The 25,055-nt window shown below is 46.7% G+C and overlaps 1 protein-coding gene and 1 pseudogene across 2 annotated transcripts in view; one reads left to right on the forward strand and one right to left on the reverse strand.

Annotated features, from left to right (window-relative positions):
• The window catches only part of GAN (gigaxonin), a 48,752-nt gene extending 29,869 nt beyond the window's left edge, over positions 1 to 18,883 (reverse strand). The window contains exon 1 of one of the 2 annotated variants that reach the window (XM_032853890.1): positions 18,601 to 18,883. In XM_032853890.1, the coding sequence (XP_032709781.1) occupies positions 18,601 to 18,767 (167 nt within the window). In that variant the 5' untranslated portion in view covers positions 18,768 to 18,883. The remainder of the gene's footprint in view (positions 1 to 18,600) is intronic. The other variant, XM_032853891.1, reaches the window with a different exon arrangement.
• LOC116865926 lies at positions 1,685 to 14,868 on the forward strand (annotated as a pseudogene).
• Positions 18,884 to 25,055: the final 6,172 nt, after the last annotated feature.

Here is a 25,055-nt window from a genome sequence, read left to right on the forward strand (position 1 = left end):
TTAGTCCCCATTCAAGTTAATGAAATATAAATTGCAGGTAATAATTCCATCAACAGAGGCATCCTCCCACAGACAAGGCCTTTTTATGGCCTGCCTTTTTATGGCCTGCTTTCTTATGGATAGGAAAACAGGAACCTGGCTTTCTAATGGTTCCTGTCACCCAAGAACACCATCTACATGATTTACATGGGTATCTGAGACAGTAGCAAGGGTCCCAGAGGGAAGCCCCACGAAGCCCCAAGGACCAGTGGGCTATGAACCAGGTGCCACAGACCTCTAGGTGGACTCCCCTCCCCCAGCACCGGGACCCACAAAGGCTCCCCGGCCAGCCACCGAGGTGCTCCTCCTATAGGAAGAGTAGGATCATACAGAGTGGTCAGGAGGCGGTGCGGGGAGGAAACCACCGGAAAACTCAGGCATGATGCCGCAGACATGGCCGGGATCTGCTACCAGCCTGACACTGCACACGGAGAGCAGGGATTTCCAAGTGGGAGTCAGGAGAGAACCAGCAGAGCGGACACATGACCACATTCCTCATGTTATGATTCTAGGAGACAGCCTCACTCCCCGCGTGGCAATGCTAATGGAGCTTCGGCTTCATTTTTCCCTTTAATCTCCCTCTGTTCCTTTCTCTTCACCTCCATTGGGCTCTTCTTGCCTAGATGGATTAGTTTTCCCTGTCTTACCATCAAAACTCCCCTCCTCACACAGATGCTGCAATGACTCATAATTTGAATGGATTTTAAGAGTAGCTCGGGAATCCGGCTTCCCAGAATTTTCTGGCAAGCTCTTCTAGAAAAGCAGATCCCTGGGTCCCATCCCAGAGCAACTGAGTCAGGTTCCAAGACTGTGTACATTTAAAAGGTTCCCCCGCTTACTGGGACACGTTCCTTCAGCCCTGGAATCTTCCCTTTACCCTGCACTCCCCCTAATCACATGGTTTAATACGTCACTCACTTCAGGTCTCTGCTCTCAAGAGCAGTCCGGGTACCACGCTATCGAAAGTAACACCTCTAGCCCCTTCCCTGCTTCAGTTCTCCACTGAACTTACCACCATCTCATAAACCGCATCTGTTTGATGTATATACCGGTGACGTCAGGGACTTGTCTTGTGTACCACTCTATCCCCTCACCTCATCAACTGCCCGGTACCGATCGGCTCCTGAGAAACGTGCGTGCACTTGAATTAAGCGCAGCACACAGCCAGGCTGGGGGACGCCAGGATTTCTCCAGGGCAGTGCCAGTCACTGAAACAAAATGAGCGCGCCTGCAGAAACAGCATCACTGACCCGCCCAAGAGTTGTGAGCTCTCCTGGGCTGCGCCCCGCTGGTTCACCCACTCTGAGGGGAGCGGATGCTTCCCCGGCACCCAATCCTCATGTGTGGCAGTCGGCAATTCAAGAACTGACTGTCCCCCAGCTGTAAAGCCACCCGAATGTCCATGGTGCCATCGCCTGCCCCCGCGCTGAGGGCAAATGTAAACTGGCCCGGAAGGCTGGCTGCGGGGGGAAGGCTGCGGTCTGCGAGCGACTCCGCCTGAACGGCCGGCGGTCCTTCCCTGCCTCACTGCCCTCTGCTCACCGTCACTAGTGCACTGCATGGAAAAACGCGAAGACTAGGGAAGGTTTCTGGAAAACCAAGAGTTTACTGTTCAGGTGTCATCCCACCAAGCAGCTTTTTAGTAATGAAGCTGAAGCAGAACCGTCTCAGGTCTGAAGAGGCCCCTGTCACCGCGCCATCCGTCCCGGACAACCTCCTGACCCGGCCACCGCTGGTGGGCGGCACACACGAGGCCACGGAAACGTCTTCCATTCTCCTTCTGGCAGCACGCCATCCACTCTGAAGATGACAGGCAGTGTTCCTATCTACACCTGCTCTGAGTAAGCATGTCCAATTACATCAGTATCTGCAAGAAACACAACACAAAGTGTGTGCCTTTGAGTCATGTGATCTGAACGAAGGAACAATTTATCCGAAGGGAGATGATGTTTTCAGATAGGAGAACATGAATGTGAACTGCCTTCCACAGGAGGAGAGCTTGAGAAAACTTCCGCAGGGTGTGTGTCTGGGGGATGGGGGTGGGGTGGGAGGCGGTAGACACGGCACATCCCAGGGCCTGCGGACACACACAGCTGTAAATGACCTCACTTACTCACTTACACCTGCACAAGCACGGCGACCCTGAAGGGAGAGAGAGGCAGAGGGACCAAACCCATAAGAACTGTGGTTCTGGGCCACCGACCTTGCCCTGAGTCCCTCTGCTGGTCCAGGCACGGCATCAAACACTAGGGATGGGTTCAGAAATCAGATCTCAACTAGTTGGTGAGCCCCAATCTCGAGGAAATGACGAATCATCGCTTCTAACCCTGGGCTTCAGGTCAGTAAAATGTAATGTTACGAGTTGTTTCCGGGAGTCTAAAGCCTCTAGCATTATGTCCCAGAATAAATCTCTTCCCAGCCCGCTGGAAGCCTGTTCCTCCCCAGGCCGTCCCCATCTCAGGACAGGGTGCTATTCTCCACGCAGCTGCGTGAGCCTGACATCAGGAGTCTAATTAATAACAGAAGGACTGACTGAGTTACAAAGCTTGATACTCAAACTGGTGAGTGAAAGTTGATGAGGCATGGAATACTTCCATCATCTCCAAGTGTCGCCCCGTAATTGCTAATCACAAAGAGAAAACCTGTGGATTAAACCAGTGGACACCATCTTTAACCACGTGACCGACGAATGTCATCTAATGCTGGAACAAACCGTGGTGGGGCTGTGACGGAGTACATGGAGGAGGAGGATGGGACATCACTCCCGTGCTATTCTTGCCACAAATGCAGAACCACAATCTAACTGAAAGAAATCAAACAAACCCAAGTTCCTTAACTGTCTACCAAATAACCAATCAGTACCCCCTCATATGTGCCAAGGCCAAGAAAGATAAGGGAAGACTCTGGAACTGTCACAGGAGGGACAGAGGAGGAGGCCAAAGGGACAAGGCAAGTGAATCACTATAGATACTGTGGAGTGGGTGCTGTGCTAAGCAAAAGGGAGGCAAAAAGTCAGCTCTCTAGGGAGAGAGTTCAGAAAAGGCTTCCCAGAGGTGGCACCTGCATCGGGCCTCAGGTGAGTGTTTTACACCAAAGAGGAGCGACAGCAAAGGCGGTGAGGTATTAGGTATTGTACGTCCAAGGAACGACAGGGGTGAGCAGGTTAACAAGGCTGGAGAGAGAAGCACATGGGGAAGGAGGGTGGGGACAAGCCAGCTTCTGGAGGACCTGCACATGGACACACACACACACGGACTTCACCTCAAGGGAAATGGAACTGTACATGAGGAATTTTTTAAAAATCTTTTTATTCTGAAATAATTTTAAACTTACAGAAAAGGTTTTAATTGTAGAGTTCCTGTATCCGCCCCCTCAGGTGGCTTCCACGAATGTTAGGATCGTAAATAATCTTAGTACAACTATCAACACTAAGAACTAAAGACAGGTATAAAACTGTTAAATAAATTATGGACTTTATTCACATTTCACCAGTTTTTCTCCTAGTGTCTTCTCTCTGTTCTGGGGTCCCATTTAGGGTTCCAAACTTCAGCTCATGATTATGTCTCTAACTTGTGACAGTCCTTCAAATCTTCACCTTTCAAGGCCTTGACTCTTTGGTGAGTAGTGGTTAATTATTTTGTAAAAGGTCCCTCAGGTTGGGTTTAATTTCTTAGACTGATTATGTACTTTCAGCAGGAACCCTACAGAAGTGAGGTCATGTCCTTCTGTGCAGCATTTCACAATGCTGATGTGTATGAGGTCAACCTCGGCCACTTGGCTATAATGACGTCTGCTGGGTTTCTCCACGAAGAACTTAAAGTCACTATTTATCCCTTTGTTACTATTAAATCCACCGAAGAAGATAATTTAGAATATACAAATATCCTTTTTTAAAAAGGATTTCATTTATTTATTTGAGAGAGAGCATGAGAGAAATCACGGAGGGGGAGGAAGAGGGAAAAGCAGGCTCCCTGCTGATCGGAGAGCCTGATGCAGGGCTGGATCCCAGGACCCTGAGATCATGACTTAAGCCAAAGGCAGATGCTCAATCAACTGAGCCACCCAGATACCCCCAAATATCCTTTTTCTCCGCCAAGTCTTGCCCACTAATTTCAGTATACACTGGTGGATCTTGCCCGTAACAATTATTATCGTGCTCAAATGATTTTCAATTCTTTTATTCCATCTATACTTATTAATGGAAATTCTTTTGTAAGGAAGAGCTATCTCAGGACACCTCGGTGGCTGAGTCAGTTAAGTGTCCAGTTCTTGGCTTCAGCTCAGGTCATGATTTCAGGGTCGTGAGATCAAGCCCTGTGTCGGGCTCTGTGCTGGGCATGGAGTTGGCTTATGATTCTCCCTCTCCCTGGGCTTGGTTGGGCATGTGTGTTCTCTCTCAAAAAAATTTTTTTTTATAAAACTGAACAATAAAAGCTATCTCTTCTCCTACTGATTCACCCACTCATTCATTTACTCAGGCCTACACACGTGGATATGTATTACCTTCTATGATTTATGATCCAATGTTACTGATACTCATTTCCTTGTTCAAACTGCCAAAGCTTTGGCCGCTGAGAGTTCCTTCCCGTTGGCTCTTTCATCTTTTGGGCACCTCCTTACTTTCTGGCACAAATACTCTAGGCTCCTGGTGTATTTTTCCTGCTCCAGTACCTGCATCAACCTCATTGCGGAAGCCATTAGTTCTAGGCATTATCTAATTACATTCTAGAAGCATCAGCGTGGCAGCAGCAGCATGGAGGACTGATGGGGACAGAGCATGGAGGCAGACGGACCAGTTCTGTCACCTTTCAGAACTAGTAACAGCTGGAATGTGAGCAGCAGTGACGGTGAAGAGGAGACAGGCTGCAGATGTGAGAGGCCAAAACCACTGGCCGTGGCATCACGTATGTGTGTGGGGGGGAACATCCCCAAGGTCTCTGAACTTCTCCCAGGGAGTCTGGCAGTATACTGACCACCACCTGGGGGAGGAGAGCTGGCCTGGGGGTGGGTGGAGCAGAGCAGCCCTGCAGCAGGTTGTCAGGGATATTAGGCCTGGTGCTCAGGAGAGAGGCCGAGGTAGCCCCATTTCTGGAGCAGATGATGTTGTCAGAGAGTGGAGGGGAGGACAGAAGCTTGTGCCACATCACGTATAGGGACAGACAGGGAGGAGAGCCAGAAAAGCCGACTGTAGGGGAAATGGGACAAGCGGGGTCACAGAAGCCTGGAGAGGCCAAGTGTCAAGAAAATGACCAAGAGTGATAAATACAGCAGATGGGTTGAGCTGGATAAACACTTCCAAGTTTTCACCAGATTTGGCAATCCTATTTAGCAATTTGGAAAAACGGGTTTAATGGAGTGATAAGATAGGAGAAGAGGTAAGAAAAAAGAGGTGGTAAGACCGTGGACAAGATAAATAGATATTCTAGTTTGAAGAATTATGTGCTTGTGGGGCGCCTGGAGGGCTCAGGTGGTTAAGCGTCTGACTCTTGATCTTAGCTCAGGTCTTGATCTCAGGGTTTTGAGTTCAAGCCCCATGCTGGGCTCCATGCTTGGCATGGAGCCTACTTAAAATTAATTAATTAATATTAAATTAGATTTTTTAAAAAAAGTCATGCCCTTGTTAGCAGAGGACGCAGAGATACATCTGCTGGACATCTGCACGGCCGCCACATACCAGGCAGTGGAAGCGGCCCAGGCGTGCCTCTGAGTTGAGGGAAGGAGCCAGAAGGGAAGGGAAAAAATAAAAGATACAAAAGGAAGAAGACAATGCAATAGAAAAAGCACCCAGAAGAAAGAGAAGATGGGAGGGTGGGCCGGGGAGAATCAGCCTGGACTGCGGATCTCCGCTCCATCGCAGGCCAGCCCGCAAAGCATTATTCCATGATTTAGACAGCTTTAAAGGTGATCTTCCGAGTTAGTCCCTATGTGCAAATTCTTTAAAAAATTTAATGCTCTAGGGTCAACAATCAACTAACTACAACCTATAGCCTGTTTCTGGAGGGCCTCTGGGTTAAAAATGGTTTTTATATTTTTAAAAGGTTGTTAGAACAAAAACAAAGAGGACTAGGTGACAGAGGCCACTGTGGTCTAAAAAGCCTAAAACACTGGACTCAACAGAAAAACTTCACCAAACTCTCCTCTAAATATTTTTATAGTAGCAAGCATATAACATTTAAAAATCTGGTCTAAAAGGCCACACAGCAATAACTTTGAGAAAACACTTGCAAGAGTGACAAGGCCATGGTGATAGGCCTGAGGGAAAAAACATCAGATACACGGCCAAGGTCTTTCCGTGATAATCCAGTCTTCCTGGACGGTGATCTGGTTTTATTCTCCAAGAAGGAATCTGTTCTAGCTTCAGAAGCAGATGTATTGGGCACACAGCCCCCAGTGTAGGCTTACATGTACCCACAAAAATACAAAGAAAAAAAGAAAACACCCCCCCTTTTTTCCCCTAATTTTCTTATTATAGAGTTGCTATTCGGAAGAAAAAAAGAACTGGAAATTAACATGTCAAAGGGAAACGATAAAACGAGTTGCATCATACAGCAAGATGACGTAGTACAACTCGCTATTAAAAAGGATGAACAGGGCGTGAGACTGAGCTGTAAGGAGAGGGAAAGCTCTCGTGCAAGTGACAGGTCTACCTGGGAGACGATGACGACGACGACGACAAGTACACTGTTCAGAACCAGAATAAAGGCTCACATAAATAACTCTCACGTGATCTTCCATGATTTTTTGTGTTAAAAAAAAAGATTCTTAAAATTTAAACCTGGTTCTTATAATTTTGCAAGTAAAGCAATCCATAAAATTTACCTCTCAGAAGACAAGGTTTGAAAATGCATGTTAAAATTTTAAGATGAGTTCAAAGGCAGAATCATGATGCAGCAAACTTGTGAAGCAAAAAATTCCTCTAGAATGAAACAAGCCTGAGCCCTCACTCCGGTCACACCCTGACCTTCTGGAAATGCACATAAAAGACAGACATTCGTGCCACAACCTGTCAGGACAGCTCCAGATTTTCTGCTCAAGACGCATTTCTAGATGCTATTTAAGAGAGGCGTCTTCTGCACCCTTTGAAGACCCTGTGCACGCGGTCCTCCCTTTGGTTTGGGGGCACTAATGACACGGATTCTCTACAGGGAAGCTGGCTTCTCTGCCTCTTTTTCGCGGCAAGATACGAAGTACCACAGAACTTCTGCTTGTCTACTCACCTTCTGTTCCCTCCTTCCCAACGTTAAGAGTTAGAAGGAGGATTTATGCTCCTAATATTCTCCTAAAGGAGAAGTAAGAATTTCTATGAACTTGTTATTGTGTTTGTAGTTATCCTTTCAAAGCAGTTTCAAACCAAAGCATGAAGTGAAGGTTAAGAAACGGGGTTTTGGGTTTGTTTTTTAGTTTTTGGTTTTTTTTTTTTCTTCTTTTTGAAGAAGGAGATAGTGGAGGTAGAGAAAACCAGAAACAAAACACAGCCTCCAACACGGCCCTTCAGCTCCCTTTCATAAAGGGTGGGCTGAGCCCCTCTCCAGCAGCTTCAGCTGCCTTCTTGCTTCTGGCGCCTCCGTAATTTACAATCTACTGTTATAAACTTCACCAAACTACTTGAAACTCAAAGTGCCTTCCAAAATGTTGTCAAGGGAATGAATGCTTCTCAATGAATTCTTTAGTCATGTTGTAACAAAAGCGCTCTCACTGGATCTGCTCCTTCTGAATAAAGAATTTGGTCCCTTCTTCTCCAGGTTTCTTGGCACCAGAAATGGCTGGTTGGGTTGACTGTGCATCTAAAACGGGGCAAATTTAAGACTCTCTGGTAGTAACTTCTGTCACAGAACGGTTGATTCTGTCTCTCTACCCCATCCTCAGCACACAGTCACTCAGTAAAATGTTACAGGAAAGAGTGTCACCCTGTCTGGGAGCAGCGTGTCCAGCATCCTGGACTCTGACCTTCCACGTCTTCATCAGGACTTAGAGACAGCAATCAACTCAGTGTTCTCATGGAGGGGCTTCCCGGTAATGAGCTTAGGGCCTCTGGCCCTGGAGATAAAGACGAGGGCTCTGAAAGCACCCAGTACACCTGTCTATTCTGACTCTCCCCACTGAACGAAAGATAGGCAGCGCTGAAGGTACATGCCATAAGCTAAAGGAGTCTGTAGGAGGGAGCGAGTGTTTGGCCGAACTGGGAAAATGTGAGGAAGGGATATGGGAACCGGGGCCTGAAGGAGGAGTACAAATGTTATCTGTCACAAAAGAGGAGGTGAGGACGGCACAGACAAGAAATGCCGCAAAAATAAACATTCATATTCACAGATCTGTGGAGCCCTCGTAGAATTTTCAAGAACCAGAAGAGTATAATGAAGATGTTTATTCAGCAATGTTACCCCAAGTTCAACACAAAAACAGAATGTTATGCTTCCCAGTTTCTTTAGGCAGCCAGGCTTGAAATCTGCTACCTCCTCCTCCTCAGTCCCCACATTCAGAAAACGGCGGGCTGCTTTCTTTCCTAAGCGTGGATACCGGCCTCTACCCGGTGCCCAGGACGCTGCCATGGCGAGCCGTCCCCATCAGCCAGCAACTCCAGGGCCCCCTGAGCCCTGTGGATATACACAACCAAGTCACCTTCCAAGGCTCCAGTCATAGTACTAGTGCTTAATGAGTGCATGAAATCTAAACTTGTTAGCTGGCACTCGAGAAGCCCGCTCTCACCTGCCTGTCCATCCACACTTGCCACCATCCCTACCCGAGCCTCCAGTCCAGTCCCATCAGTCTACTGACTGCCTGAGCACACACCTCCCGATGCTGTGCTTAACCTCTCTCCTGCCCCACTCACCTGCTAGTCCTTCTCTTCAAGGCTTTGTCCAAAGGCTTTGTTTTCCTGCACGAAACCTTACATGATAATCCAAGTACTCTTCCTCTGCACAACTGCTAGAGCCACAAGCATCTATCTATACAACTAAAATACAGTCCCACACCTTGGGACTTGTCTTTGCACAAGTAAGCTGTGAACTTTGAGAACAGAATCTTTTAAAGCTATTCCCAATTTAATACTCACAGTAAGTGATAAGCACTGTTGACCGGTGAACCTAGCCTCTCTTGAGGCGTCTTCTCACCGACAAGTCCTATCACCACTGCCCCTAACCTAGGCAGTTTACTCTGACTCTGACCAACCCTAGTCCAGGGAGGGCCTCCTCATTTCCTGTCCCAACAACGGCAGCACCCTCCTAAGTAAGAGTACATCTCCTCCTTCTTATAAGCCTCAGTGTCTCTCCATAACCTTTAAAACAGGACCTCAACCCCTGCATGGACTAAACTATGTTGGGAGATTATATTGGGTCCTGTCCCCACACCCCAGCACCTCCCCAGTCGGCTCCCAATACGCATCCAGCAACTCAGGGAAATGCTACAGTGAAAAGTTTCAACTTACTGGAGGGCAGTGTGAGCGCCAAACCAGGACAACAGGCCCCGCCTGCCCCCTCTAATCTTGTTTCATGCCTTCCTACCCGCTGCTCACCATCTCGTCATGCTGGTGTTCTTCTGCCCGACCCCCTGCCCCAATCCAGTGTGCCCATCTGTTCTGGTCTCTGGACCGCAGCACTTGGTTTCCCGTGCCCCCTGAGCTAACGCACCACCCCCAACCCCCCACTCCTGCTCAGGTCAAATCCTCCTCTTCGACCTACAGACACTCAGAGGGGTGCTCCTTCCACCCGGACCAGCAGCAACCATGTCCATCCCTTATATCTCTCTGTGGCAGACGTCTGCACTGTCCGCCCCCTCAGATGGACTCAGTGGGGGCTGGAGCCCCGGGCGCCCAGGGTACAGCTGTGCTGCACAAAAAAGTTTAGTGAATGAACGAGCCTATTAGGGAACCTTGACCAAGGATCCATGTTCTCTACTCAAAGACAGTTGTTTCTGTTAAGGTGATTAACTGAGGTCACTAATGTAGTACTGAATAATCAGATGAGTCTTTTAAATACACTTTTAGAGCATTTTCAGAATGATCTACTCTAAAAATGCAGTCAGTCCATTCTTTCCCCATTCTTGAAATGGACAGTACCACACAACATCAGGACATATTTCATCAGTATTGAAACATTCAGCAAATGTCAAAAATACGTTGACAAGTCTTTGGTCCTAGGTTTATTTCCTTAACCAGCCCCATAGAGCAGAACAAGTAACTCGAGGGATTAGGTCTCCATGTACTCAGTCTCCGTTCTGACACTGTGTGTGGGAGACACACTCAAACAGCAGCTGCACACAAAGAAAACCAAGCCTCGGAAAGTGCGATACCCTGTCAACCAGTGAAATGCAAGCTCCTTGTCTGTCACCTGTCACCGGAGTGTCTGCAGCACCTATAGCTGTCACTGAGTATCTTCTGGTGTATTTGATGAACAGACGGCTAAACCCATAGTCAAGCCCCTAGACCGTTAACACAAATGACGTTAGGTCCCTTTATGGCCAAGTCTAGTTGTGATGAGTTAACACAGTACATTTCATACTTCAAGACGATGCCTACTTTTTTTCTTTTTACAATGGATTTTCTTTTCTTTTTTTTAAAAAGATTTTTAAAAAATTTATTCATTTGGGGGGGCCCTGGGTGGCTCAGTGGGTTAAGCCTCTGCCTTCAGCTCAGGTCATGATCCTAGGGTCCTGGGATCAAGCCCCACATCGGGCTCTCTGCTCAGCAGGGAGCCTGCTTCCTCCTCTCTCTCTGCCTGCTTCTCTGTCTACTTGTGATCTCTGTCTGTCAAATAAATAAATAAAATCTTTAAAAAAAAATTTATTCATATGGGAAAGCTACAGACACAGAGGCAGAGGGAGAGGGAGAAGCAGACTCCCTGCTGAGCGGGGAGCCTGATCCCGGGCTTGAACCCAACCTAGAGATCATGACCTGAGCCAAAGGCAGACGCTCAACCGACCGAGCCACCCAGGTGCCCCTCTTTTCTTTTTGGAGTAGAACTGACACCCCATGTTACCTTACTTTCAGGTGGACAGCACAGTAACTCACCAAGTGTATACACTATACTGTGCTCACCACAAGTGTGGCCACCATCTGTCCCCATACAGTGCTATGACAGTATCACTGACTATATTCCTTATGCTGTGCCTTGTATTCCCATGACTTACTCATTCCATGACTGGAAGCCTGTATCTCTCTCTCTTTTCAACCCATTTTGCCCCCAATCACCCCCTCCCCCGCCAAGGAGGACCATCAGTTTATCCTCTGTAATTTTAGGTCTGATTTTTTGCTTTTTGTTGTTTACTAATTTGTTGCTTTTATTTTTTTAGAGTTTACTTATGCATGAAATCATATGGTATTTGTCTTTCTCAGTCTGACTTATTTCATTTAGCATAAAACCCTCTCAGTCCATCAGTGCTGTCTCAAATGGCATGATCTCATCCTTCTATGGCTGTGTAATATTCCACTGCGTGTGTGTGTGTGTTTGTGTATACACACATATATATATTCTACTGTGTGTATACGTATGTGTGTATATACACACACACAAACACACACATCTTCCTTATCCATTCATCTATTGATGGACACTTAGGTTGCTTGCTTATGTATCTATTCTTAATTTTTTTAAGGAACCTCTATACTGTTTTCTGCAGTGATTGTACCAATTTATGTTCCCGGCAATGGTGTATGAGGGTTCCTTCTCTACATCCTTGCCAACACTTACAATTTTCTGTCTTTTTTATTTTAGCCCTTCTAGCAGGTAAACAGTGATACCTCATTGCGGCTTTGATGTGCATTTCCCTGATGATGACTGATGTCTGATGTTGTGTTGGCCATCCATGTCTTCTTTGGGACAAAGAACAAAAAACCTTAACAAGATTTTATTTTCCTTAAGTATTCTATTTTTCTAATATCTCTGAAAAGAGGGGAAAATATTATAATTTATTCCCACAGAGGAATGGAATCAGCAAACATTAGACCATCGTTTTACAGCTAAGTCACTTTTTGGCAGTCAATACCAAGAACAAAGACTTCACTCTCTGCTCTTCTGGGCACAGGGGTCAAGAGCTCCGGCTGAGCACTGGAGGGCATTTAGACAGACACGTGACTTTACCTGCCCAAGAACTACAGATGTCACCTTTACCTCAGCCTTTGATCCCTTCCTTCTTTGGACTCAGCCTGTCTCAGGGGATGGAGAACCCAGGGAAGCACTTGAATTCAAGGCTGCAAACACGGTCTGCCACTTGTCACATCCCACACCTCTGCGTCTCCACCCTTAACCCAGAATTCTAACTTACAAATTATTCATTTATATTACAGCTTCAGTACACAAAATGATAGACTTGTCTCCTGCCGAAGGATCATATGGCTCCCTGAAGGACTAACCTTACAGTACTCATAAGCCAAACAACTCCTTATTTGTCCTAATTATGTTTTCTTTATGGACTATAAATAGATTTTAACCCTCACTTTGATATCATGAGACAAACTGATTAACAGTTTAAACAATGGATACAGTGGCTTTAATCTGTACGCTTAGGCTATATTATCCAAATCTATATCCTAAGAACCAGAGTTTGTGGAAATCGCTTGCTTGACTCTCTAAATTGCACAAGAGAAATTACTTTAAAAACACTGAAGAGGACTTACCAGGGAAAATACAAACTGTGAGAAGAGGCAGAAGTCAAAGGCTATATGTTAAAGAACGAGAACTTAATCAGTGTTCACGGAGATGTTTTACGTCTATCACATACACTGTTGTTTTTTTTTTTTTAAAGATTTTATTTATTTACTTGACAGAGAGAGATCACAAGTAGACAGACAGGCAGGCAGAGAGAGAGAGGGAAGCAGGCTCCCTGCTGAGCAGAGAGCCCGATGTGGGACTCGATCCCAGGACCCTGAGATCATGACCTGAGCCGAAGGCAGTGGCTTAACCCACTGAGCCACCCAGGCGCCCTATCACATACACTGTTAATCAAAATAGCAATCCTCAGGAAAATTCTACTGTAAGTCTAAACACTCAATGTTTCCCTTTATATCAGATCCACTAGTCTAACAAGAATTTCATTGATTTGTTTCACCATTTGAAACCTTCCAAAAACCTCTCCAGAATTAGAAGATTCACTGCTACTAGCAGGCAACCACTATCTCAGATAAATAAAAACCTTTAAGCTGAAATGAGCAATCTATGTTGGACTTAGAGCTCCAATTTGCAAGTGCTTAGTTTTCCTTAGAAGCCAGAGAAAATGCTGCATCCTTCTGAAACAGAACATACTTTAATATCAGTTCTGAAAACCTCACATAAAAAAAGGGTTTCATCAAACACGATTGCAAACACCAGAAAGGAGGGGAAGGTGAAAGCGAAGGAGGAGAAGGGGGAGAAGGAGGAAGGGGAGAAAAAGAAAAAAATAATAATTTTGCATTGATGACTGTAAGCCTGCAGGACAGACTGCATCTTGTGAAGTCGTTCGGGATGCTCTACAGTGGCTGGATGAAAACAAGGCCCAGATCCATTAAAAGATATTCAGGCCCGACTTACATCCCCAGCATCATGAAGGAACAGCAAGAGGCGGATGTCATCATTTGAATTTAAGGATGCTCACGACTCAGCAAGAGTCTCAGAACTGGGAGCTTCTAGTTGAACCCTTAGGCACTAAGGAACCTAACAGGTTACAGTCACCATTCAAAATCCTGTGGCAGGAGCGGCCACACATAGGGGACCAAAAACCCAAAGCACCAGTGAAAGAAAAGGGACTTGGGTACCAACAGCATGCTCTGCACACAGCAGACAAACTAATGGATATTAGTACCGATCAAGTACAGGACAGGTTTCAGGTGCCCAAAGAAAGGATGTTGACAATTTCCATGCTGCTCTGAAACTTGGACTTCCTACAGAGATCATATTAGTCTCCTTAAGTAGTTCATCATCATCATCTATGAGTCAAAGTTTAGATTTAAATGGCAAAACAGGCTCATCGATAATGAGGCCTTGGAATACACGCAGAGTAACAGCATAGAGTCAGTGCTTATTACAAAATAGCTCTATGGGGTTGGATTCATAGAACAGAATACCCAACCAAATCATGTGGGAAAGGGCAGAGGAAATGCCTTAATGTCAATGTACAACAAAACTTTAAATGATACAATAAAGCTGTAAGAACAGAACAGACTCCTCTCCACAACACAGACACACAAAACAAAACAAAAATAGCGTGGAGCCGCCCAATTCAGACTTAAAGGGGATTTGCCGTTCATGTGGCCCGGCCAACCTCACTTTGCAGATGAGGAAACCAAGTCCCAGAAAGGGGATCCAAGATGACCTAGACTGGATTCTGCGCCCAGTGTCTCTACTCCACTGTCTCAAGACCAGCTTTCCCTGAAAAAAAAAAAAAAAAAAAAAAAAAAAAAAACAACAAGGGGGAAAAGCTGCCATTCTTACCATTGGCTGACTCAAGGGATCTAAGGATCTTGAGAATCTTTCTTCCCTTTACTCACCATGACGAAAAGCTAAACCATTAACGCTCCGACAGTTCCCCAGAAAAAAACTGAAATTCTCAAAAGTGAATAGAGGCTTTTCTGGGCCCACGATGGTGGAGGTAGAAGCAGGTGTGCCCAAGACCTGCAGAAGAACACGGCAAGTTCGTGCACCTGTACGTGCTGTGGAAATACTCCTCTAGCAACTGCATCATCGGCACCAAGGACCACGCATCCATCCAGGTGAACGTGGCTGAGGCTGACAAGGTGACAACAGGCTCAATGGCCAGTTTAAAACCTATGCTACCTGTGAGGCCATTGGCAGGATGGGTGAGTCAGGGGACTCTATCCTCTGACTGGTCAAGGCCAATGGCATCATTTCAAAGAACTTCTAACTGAAGAGGATCACGGATGTGGAGTATTTGCCATAAATAAATAGCATCTCCACCCCCCCCCCCCAAAAGTGACAAGATAGGAACATGCACGTGTTCTGGCAGAATCATACAGCTCCTTTTCACATACATAACTCCCAAAGAACCACAGCTCATAAGAGTCCAAACTCTATATCAGATCAATGGAACTGTGCCAGAATCAGAAGAGCCTCAGACATGAAGCAAAGCAAACTTTGCAATAATCAAGAGAAAGGGAAATTTCCTATATGCCTCAGGGAACCTTTCCCAGAAGGTCTCAGGGTTGCTGAAAAGGAAAGATTCTGTGGGTCGTTATACCAACGAATTCAATTTTGTCATCCTTAAAGGTCATCAGCTACATTTAGATTTAGTTTTCCCAACAAACTAAAGGAAAAAACATCATTCAGGGATCAGAATGGGAAAGAGCCGTAAGGAGGGCATACTGGGAAAGCAGCATCCCATTTACTGAGCTTAATGATGGACTGTGGAAGGTCCCGCCCTCCTTCCAGTAGCATCTGTATCCTAAAGCTGCATGACATATACTCTACACAACCTTTTTTCAGGTTATCATTAGGATTCTACTGCTAAAGCTGAGTTTTCTGGTTTGTTCCTTTTATACTGAAAGTCCTCGTAGTGTCGGATAGCCGAGAGTAGCAGGAGGAAAAATAAATGCTAAACCAAAGACAAAGCACAGGAAATGATTAAACCAATAAGTTAGGTTAAAAGACTTTTCTCTATTAAGTAGAAAGTATGCCAATGAGTTGCTTTAATTTCTACTCTGACAAAGCTGAATTGGTTCCCTTTTTTGAGCATTCAGAAGCAATATATAACATTGTTTCTAAAGCATACAACTTCACATTGCTTAGGATAGTTAAACTGGCCAACTAAATTTAATAAACAAAACTTAAATTTTTATAAAATATCGGAGACTACTAAACTTTTGAAAACCCAATCCACATATTAATGACATCACAGACCTTAATGCTTAAGCTTCAAAAGGGAAAGAAACATCAAGTGCTAGAACATGCAAATTCATTTTGTTTCAGCAAAACTCTTTATAGTCCCTTTCAAACAAAACAGATACATTATAAAAGCATGAAATCACGGCTATAAAAATAACTAAAAAGTTGATTTCTAAGTAGTATTATATATTAGTCTAATTACTTTGAAGTAGACTTGAGCTTCATCATTTTAAAGGACAACCAAAAACATTCCACCACTTCAACAGTCAAATAAACTTAATCAGTCACTGACAAAAATACACGGACTGATTCCTATTTATCTATAAAATGTCAAAAATATCTGCCCTACCTATTAAATAAGATGGAAGTGAAAATCAAAATGAGACAGTATGTACAAGTATTTGGTAAACATTTAAATTATATTGTGAATCGATAAATAGTAGAGCTTACACGAAGAATACTCAGGTACGAGTTAATGTCGTAATGTGGTATGGTTAGAGTAGATGAGGTATCATTAACTTGGAGTCTAATCTTAGTTCAACCACTAGGTACTAGTAACTTCATTATAATACAAATCACTAAGGCCCATCAAGCCCCATTTCCTTATTTGAAAAGTGACAGAACTAGACCAGAAAAAGATCTGAAGTCCCTTTCAGCTTGGCTACTTTGATGAGTAGTATTTCACCCCTAAATTACTGCTACTGTTAGGTAAGTAACATTTGACATTACCACATATTCTCATTATTTCCCACCATGTCCCAAGGGGATACCCCATCTTTCCGAACGCAGAAGATATAGCAGCAATGACCACTACCTCTGTAGACTTGTGTGTCAACCTGGAGGAGTTCAAAGCACTATTTCATGTTCCTCTACAGGTCAAAGATTACATGAGACGAAGACACATTTTATCCCTCATTTATCAGACTAGTGAGCTGAAGTCAAGAATAAGTCATCCGCCAAGAGATCACAGCTATACGAGTAAAAGGTAGAAGGAGAAAGCAGGCCTAGTGCTCTTCTCAATGAGGGATAACTGAGCATCTGAAATGAAATATAACAGAGCCAGTCATCTCAGGTCCGACCTGCCAGGGAAGAAAGGCAGGCCATCACTCATCCAAAACATTTGCTGAACCACTAGGCACTGTTCTTTCTGGCTGCCAGGGATACAGTAATGGACAAAAGAAAACTCCCTGGCCTCACAGAGCTTACACGGTGGCTAGGGAAGATGGATAAAGTAAATGAGTGAAACGGAGGGTATATTACAGTGGTAAGCGGTATGGAGAAAATTGAAGCATGGGAAGGGGATAGAGAGCATGTGTTTGGTGATTTGTAATTTTAAGTCTGCTGGATGCCACTTACAAGAATAATTCATCTATAGTAGTTGTGCTATCTCCCGAAACAGGGAATACTTTGGATACAGGGAAGACTGTGACCTGCCGATTCCAATTTGATGCTGAGTGCTCAAACCTCCCAACAGCCAGGTAGGAGCTGTCTATCAGACTGGCAATCCAAATTCCATTCTAACAAAGGCTCCCTGCGCCCCACCTTTAAATCCACAAAGAGTGCAAGCAGATTTACAGAACGCAGCCAGGAGAAGTTACAAGAGCACCTGAACAGCTTCTGAGTTGGCAGAGGTATCTCCTAATGCAAAGGTTAAGATGGAGTTTCAGTGCCAAGTGGTGCTGGGACAAAGCCCTAAGAATACAAGCCCATCATTTTGCTTTTTCTGACCTGTCAATTCTAGTGACATTCTCTACTATTAGTCTATATTTAACCCGCTTACTGGACAGTTTCTCCAGCTTTTAGTATTTTTTTTTTCTTTTGCTAAAAGAGCCACCCAGTTTGCAAAAAGTTGCTATAAAAAAACAGAGCCCCTCGCAAGATCGGACACACTGGATTAAGCACCATGTTATCAACCTTAGTTAACCTGGTTAGTTGATTTAGCATAACAGCTTAAGCTTTGTTTTACCCAAGTTTTAAAATGCTCTCTGAGTCTCTGAAATCTCACGATCCTGGCTTGTAACCGCATCCTGAGAATTACAGTAAGTGCTCTAAAATTAGCTACAGCTTACTTTAACGTGTGCCTATAACGCACAGCCCAGCTTTTACACGGAGCTCCCACCGGGCGTGGAAAAAGACGCGTCTGACAGGAACTTCGGCCTCGAGGGTCGGATGGCGGACCCCGGGGAGAAGGTCCCACGGGCTCTTCCCTCTGCCCGCAGCGGGCGAGGAAGTGTTTGTTCGGCTTCTCCGCGGGAGGGGCGCGCCCGGCTCCGGTCGCCGCGCCAGCCCGGCCCACTGCGCGATTTGGAGGCGAGCGGCCGGCAAACTTCAGCCCGGCTCCGCGGGCCGGGCCCGGGCGAGGCTCCGCCCTGCTCGCGGGTGCGGGTCCCCGGCCGGCCCAGGACGGCGTCCCGGGGCCTCGGCGGCTCGGAGGCCCGTGCGAACGCCGGGCGGTGGGCACCGGAGCAGGGAGGACTGGAGAGCTGCGGCCCAGGCTCCGGGGGTCGACTCCAGGGAGCCGGGGGTCCGCGGGGGACACGGGTCTGGCCCGAGGGTAACCGAAGCTAAGGGGCCGTCCCGGGGGTCCGGCAGGGCGTCCGCCGGAGGGACCCCGCGCCGAGCGGTGAGCGGCGAGGAGCGGGGCGGCTGGGGGAGTGGGGACCAGGTGCTCCGGGGACACGCCCGGCCCGGCCCGGCCCACCCCCGGGCTCCGGGCAGCGCGGCCCCGCCCGGCCCGCCGCGGCCCCCTCCTCACCTGATGTACGGGCTGGCGGCCGCCAGGATGTTCTTCTGCACGGGGATCTCCTCCCCGTCGAGAACCAGGTGCGCGTCGCAAAAGCGGGACTCCTCGCGGAAAGAGCTGAGCGCTCGCAGCAGACGCGCGGCATGCTGAGGGTCGGACACAGCGCTGCCTTCGGCCATCTCCGCGCCGCCTCGTCAGCCGTCTGGTCCAGCTGCCTCAGCCGCCCCGCCAGACCCTAGGAGCTGCCCGGCGCGCGCCCTGTGTGCACAGCCCGCGCGCGCGCGCGCCCGTCCCGCCCGACACTCTGCGCTCGGAGAAGCAGCGGGAGCCCCCGGAACGCGCCTGCGCCATCGGCGGCGCAAGGGGCTGGCGCCTTTAAGGAGCCGCGGCGTTGCGTCATTTCTCTGCGACGCCCCCGGGCTCTCGGTCCCGCCCTCTCTCCAACGGTTGCCGGAGGCGGCCAATCAGAAGCCTAGTGCCTCTGGGGAATCAGCTGGTCGCCGTTCCCGCGCGGCCAGGGGCGGTCTGCCGCCGAGAGCCGTCGCTGCCGCGGTGGAAGGTGCGCAGGCCCTCGGGACTCTTCTGGCTCAGCCCGGGGCCTCTGGCGCCGCGAGTCTGAATCCGAGCCTTGCCTCCTCCACTGAGCAGCTGTGTGGCCATGGGTAAGGCGCCCATCTTCCATGTCTCCGTCTGCGCAGTGAAGGTGATGACTTCGTGGTTTTGCGGACTCGTGGGAGCTCACGCTTGTAAGCGAGGGTGCGGTGGGTGTAGCTTTTCCTATTCCTGAGAGAAGAGGCGCTTCCCGGGGGAGAGCACAGAGACCCGAGAAAGCAGGCCCTGCAGAATGAGCCTTTGTTTGCCGGCTACGGAGGGGATGGAGCGGATGAAGCTGCAGAGCTGACAGGCCTTGTATTGTGCGGAGCCCCCTGGTCGGTGGTAGGGAGGTTGGCCTTGATCCCGCAGGGGTCAGGAACTATGAGAGGGTTTTGAACAGCCGCGGGATCCCCCAGCTGCGTGCAGAACGAGGAGGGTCGTGCTAAAGGCAGAAAGATGCCTCAGTGTTGCCGTACTTGAAGGAAGGGGCCCGGGACCTAAATCGGAGGATGGTGGTGGATGTGGTTAATCATGGGTGGCTGTGAAGGAACAGACAGAATTGTGAGGGAGAGGGAGTCCGGGACAGTGTTCTGGTCGGGTAACTGCGTGGCTGTTGCTGCCTTTCAGGCCGACAGGAAATGCCAAAGGGGGGCTGGAGGGTGTGTGTAGAGAACCAGATGCTCAGGTGCGTCTAGGTTCCCAACCCAGTGAAGATCGAACTTGTGACAGGAAGCAGCTTTGGGTCGGCGCAGTCAGGGCAAGCCCCTTGGGTCTTAGGTTTCCCTGGAGGTTAAGGGCACATGGGAGTGTGGAGTGTAGCCACCACTTTGTTCAAACACTCGGTTGTTTGTACAAACAGTTCATTTGTACGGCCCTCGATAAGCTTCTAAATTCAATTAATTCAATAAGCTTCTACAGAATTAGCAGTTTTTCTGAAGAATTAACGATTGGGACCAAGGACCTGAAGAATGGTCAGCGTTTGAGATAAGGCAGGAGGGGATTTTCACTGGATCAGTTCCATCTTCTTCAACCAACCGAAAGGGTCCAGTACAGCCTTGAGTCTCCACCCTGAACCAGCTAAGGCTTCCGAGTCGCCGCAGGAATCAGGGTGTGTAACTCTGGCACAGCTGCTGGCAGAATGGATGGGGAAAAGGAATTTAATAGTGGAAGGTCTAGACATTTCTAGTCCTTCTTTAAACGCAGCATTTATGGCTGAAATGATAAAGACGTCTCGGATTGGCTTCCAGACAAAATGGAGGGATGGAGGGAAGCGGCGGAGGGTACTGATGAATCAGAAGTGTATATGAGTTACTAATTGTTAAAGCAGGTTGTGAGTACATGGAGTTTCATTGTACTAATCTCAGTATTTTTGTGTGTTGTAAAATGTCACAATAAAAGTAAAGCAAAAAAAAACCACAAAAAACTGAGATAAGCAGCTCGAACTTATCTTCTCCGTGATACTCCCTGCCCATTGTCCCTGGGAGAGGTCGACACACGTTTCTCCAAGCTGTTGCTGTATCTTGAACATTGCTCTGCCAGATAACTTATTATAAATGGGTTTCCTTATCCATGTCACCGGCTAGCTTGTACACTTTAGTGGCTCGATTTCCAGGTGCTAAGCACAGTGCGGGGCTGTAGTAACGCTCACTGAATGTCGGATGGATGGAGAACAAAAATGTGAATACCAAGCACTTAATAAATGTTTTCTGAATTTTATCTCTTGTTTTTACTTTCTTTGTCTTTGTCTTCATTCCCAACTGGGTTGTTGGGGTCAAAGGTGATGTGTATGACAGAGTTATCTGTACAATATAAATACTTGATAAACACTTATTAATTGCATGGAATGCTGGTCTACTCTTGAACTACCAAGGAGGTTCCAAAACAAAACAAGGCTCAAGTAAGAGAATTACCCTCAGGTAACCAGTTTCCCTGGAATGGGACTGTTGCCTTAGTTGAAATAACTGGAGGTGACTGGGGATGAGTCAGGTAGGCTCTTCCTGGTAGAGGTGAACCTTCTCTGGCATTTTGACAAAAGGAAGGGGTAGGCACTGCCCCATAAAGGAAATGGTGCCACACTTTTTCTTTTTCTCCCATGCATCTTTTCCTCCCAAATGGAAGGAAGAGCTAATGTCGAAAAACTGGGACATTTGATATGTGGATCTGAATTTTCAGATCTTAAAAAATCACCGGATTTGGCCCCACTGGGCCGTTGTCCCACGGAGCAGTCTGCTAGAGCTGAAGGGCAGCTTCCTGCTCTGGATGGAGTGTTCCTCAGCTCCCTGTCACCCCCTGACCGCACTGGGTTAGTTACATCCTCCCTGCTGTGCTCATTTACCCAACTTGCTACCTCTAATTATGCAAAAGCACGGGAGCGGCATCTATTAAGCACCAGGCACTATGCAGGTCCCTTGAAACACGAGTGAATACAACACAGCTCCCACCTTGGAGGAGCTCGCAAACCAGCCTAGAAACCAGTTAATTATAGTGCGGTAAGTTCAGCACAGAAAGCAGGAACATGGCATAGCACAGGGACTCTGCCCTGGGAGGCTGCTTGGAGACCTTCCTTGAACGTCCTATTTGAGCTTGACTTTGAAAGACGAATGAGTTACTCAGGCTGGTGGGCTCTTGGGAAATATTGCCAATAGCAGGGCCGTCTCTGAAAGCATATATAAGGTCTTCTGCTCTGCCTGTTGCACAGGTGACCCTCTGAAGCTAGTAACTACCTTTTCCCTGATTGATGCAGGTCTCTCTAAAGCCTTCTGCCCAGATGCCCCCTGGTAACCAGAAAACCACCTTTTACTGAGAGGGAAGTTAACAATCAAAAAGATGCTAGGTTGTCAATAAAGTTTTGAGGTCAGCTCAGGTGCCCCAAGAAAACACATCCTGGTGCTGTAGGGAAGGGAAAGGGCCCAAGCGTGGGAGGAAGGATCTGTGGGGCAGAACCTGCCCTCCTGTCAGCTGCAGGAGCCACTCCTGGTTAGCCCTTGGACTGTTTTGTAGGCTTTCTTGTTATTGCTCAAACTGAGCCACCCTTGATACTGTTTACAGCCTTCAGAATGGTGTATTTGGTGTTATTGTTTCCCCACATTCCATGGATTTCAGATCTCAGCTGTTGTGAAACCAGTAATTTGAGATCTGGTAGGCTCCCAGCCATTTTAGTCCCTGGTGACTGTAACTGACCCCTGCTGCCTTAGTGGCTAAACAACCCCCAGAGAAAGGACTTTTTTCTTCTCTCTCCTTCCTTCCATCCTTCCTTCCTCTTTCTTTATTTCTTAATTTCTTTTTGACTAAAATTCACAAATACTAGCAGCAGTCATTCATCCAACAAATATTCAACACCTCCCATATGATACGTTGTAGATACTACAGATAGCGTTACCTCAGAGGTATGAGTGTAGAGACTTTTTACTCTCTCTGCTTTTCCGATCATGGATCATTTTCTTAGAATCAGAAAAAAAAAAATTTCCAGTTGCAAAAAGGAAAAAAGCCAGCTTTACTTTGGTTTGAAAGATGAGCCCTCGTGGAAGAGAAGAATCACCTTGGAGTTTAGAGTTTTGTTTTTTTAAAAATGTTGGAAAGAAGAATGAGAGTCCAGCAAGAGAAATAATGCAAAGAAAGAACTTAATAGTTTGGAGGCTCTTTAGAAAACACTGAAACTTACATTCAATTTATTGAAGAGAAAACTGACCCAGGATGAGTCAAGGATTCAGTCAAGGTCATACATGTGACCTAGTCCAAGCAGAACACACAGGCCCAGAGCTTCTGCCTTCCAGCCCTGTAAGCTTTTCCATTACACCAAGTTGACTCTTCATAAACATTAATTTGGTTGAGAGACAGTCTCTTCTGATTCATTTTAAGGCGGTCTTCGCATATTTTATGAGTGAATCTGTCATTTGTCCAAATCTATTTATAGCTCTTTTCTTTCGGAAAATCTAAGCTCTTCCAAATTGCTGAGTCAGAGAGCATCTCAGTATTTATAACTCTTCAGAGTTGATTCTTTGTATTTACACATTCGGAGAAGTGTCTTAGAAACGAGTGAACTAATTAAGTTGTAATAAAGAGAGTGACTGTTTTTGACCAAATTTGTGCTGTACTCCCCAGCACCCAGTAGAGTGTGTGACACACAGTAGGTATCAAGAAATATTTACTGAATGAATAAATGTTAATAATTAGGGAGCACTGAGATTTTTCTGTCCATAAGGGATTACTTTAGATGATTTCTTTCTTCTTGTTAATTTATTTTTTTCAAGTTCCAAGATTCATTGTTTATGCACCACATCCAGTGCTCCATGCAATATGTGCTCCTTAATACCCACCACCAGGCTCTCCCAATCCCCCACACCCCCAAAACCCTCAGTTTGTTTCTCAGAGTCCACAGTCTCTCATGCTTCGTCTCTTCCTCTGATTTCCCCCATCTCACTTCTCCTTTCCATCACCCCATGTCCTCCATGTTATTCCTTATGCTCCACAAGTAAGTGGAACCATATGATAACTGTCTTTCTCTGCTTGACTTATTTCACTCAGCATAATCTCCAGGCCTGTCTACGTTGATACATAGGTTGGGTATTCATCCTTTCTGTTGGAGGCATAATACTCCATCGTATATATGGACCACATCTTCTTTATCCATTACTTCAGATGGTTTCTATGATTCCCCCACCAAACACCAAGCAACAGCCTGCTAACAGCTCCAAGTGAATATCTAATAGGCATCTGCAATTCAACATGTCAGAAATTAACCTGCTGGTTTACCCCTTAAACCTAATCATTCCCCAAATCAGTGGCAGCATCATTCATTTAAGGACTGAAGGACAGAAACTTAGGGACATCCTCAACCTCTGTCTCTCATACTGTTCTCACCAGCAAACCCTGTAGCTCTTCCTGCAGACAGTCTCCTGAATCCAGCTTCAACTTAAAACCTCTGCCAGTACCATCCTGATACAGTCGCTAATTAACTCCCCCTAGACTCCAGCAGCGGCCTCCTGGTTGCTCTCCTTGCTTATTGTCTTGATCCCTTGTGAGTTCTTTCTCCCTGTAAGCCAACAGATCAAGTTGTTTCCCAATGCAAAACCTTCCAATGGCTTCCCTGTGGCTTACAAAGACCTTTTACTTTCCTTGGTGTGTACTAACTAAACTGGCCTTTTTGCTCTTCTCTGACCATGTATGCCCACCTCAGGACCTTTGCACTGGCTGATTTCTGATCCTGGAACTCTCTTTCGCCATGTTCTCATAGCTTGCTCTTTTGTTCTACTTAAAGCTTAAACATCAACCCCTCAGAAAGGCCTCCACTTGCCAAGATGCCCTTCAACAGATGAACAGATAAAGAAGATGTGGCCCATATATACAATGGAATATTACTCAGCCATCAGAAAGGATGAATACCCAACATTTGCATCAACATGGATGGAACTGGAGGAGATTATGCTGAGTGAAATAAGTCAAGCAGAGAAAGAGTTATCATATGGTTTCACTTCTTGTGGAACATAAGGAATAGCATGGAGGACATTAGGAGAAGGAAGGGAAAAATGAAAGGGGGGGAATCGGAGAAAGGAACTATGAGAGACTATGGACTCTGGGAATCAAACTTAGGGTTTTAAAGGGGAGGGGGTGGGGGGATGGGTGAGCCCAGTGATGGGTAGTAAGGAGAAGCACTGGGTGTTATACACAAACAATGAATCATGGAACACTACATCAAAAACTAATGGACATAATAAAAAAAAAAACTGAAAAAAAAAAAAGATTAGGGTGCACCTGGGTGGCTCGGTGGGTTGGGGCTCTGTCTTTGGCTCAAGTCACGGTCTCGGGGTCCTGGGATCGAGCCCCGCATCGGGCTCTTTGCTCAGCGGGGAGCCTGCTTCCCCCTCTCTCTCTGC

The sequence above is a fragment of the Lontra canadensis genome, unplaced genomic scaffold (assembly GCF_010015895.1).
Source record: "Lontra canadensis isolate GAN:19392208 unplaced genomic scaffold, GSC_riverotter_1.0 scaffold8, whole genome shotgun sequence".
NCBI lineage: Eukaryota > Metazoa > Chordata > Mammalia > Carnivora > Mustelidae > Lontra > Lontra canadensis.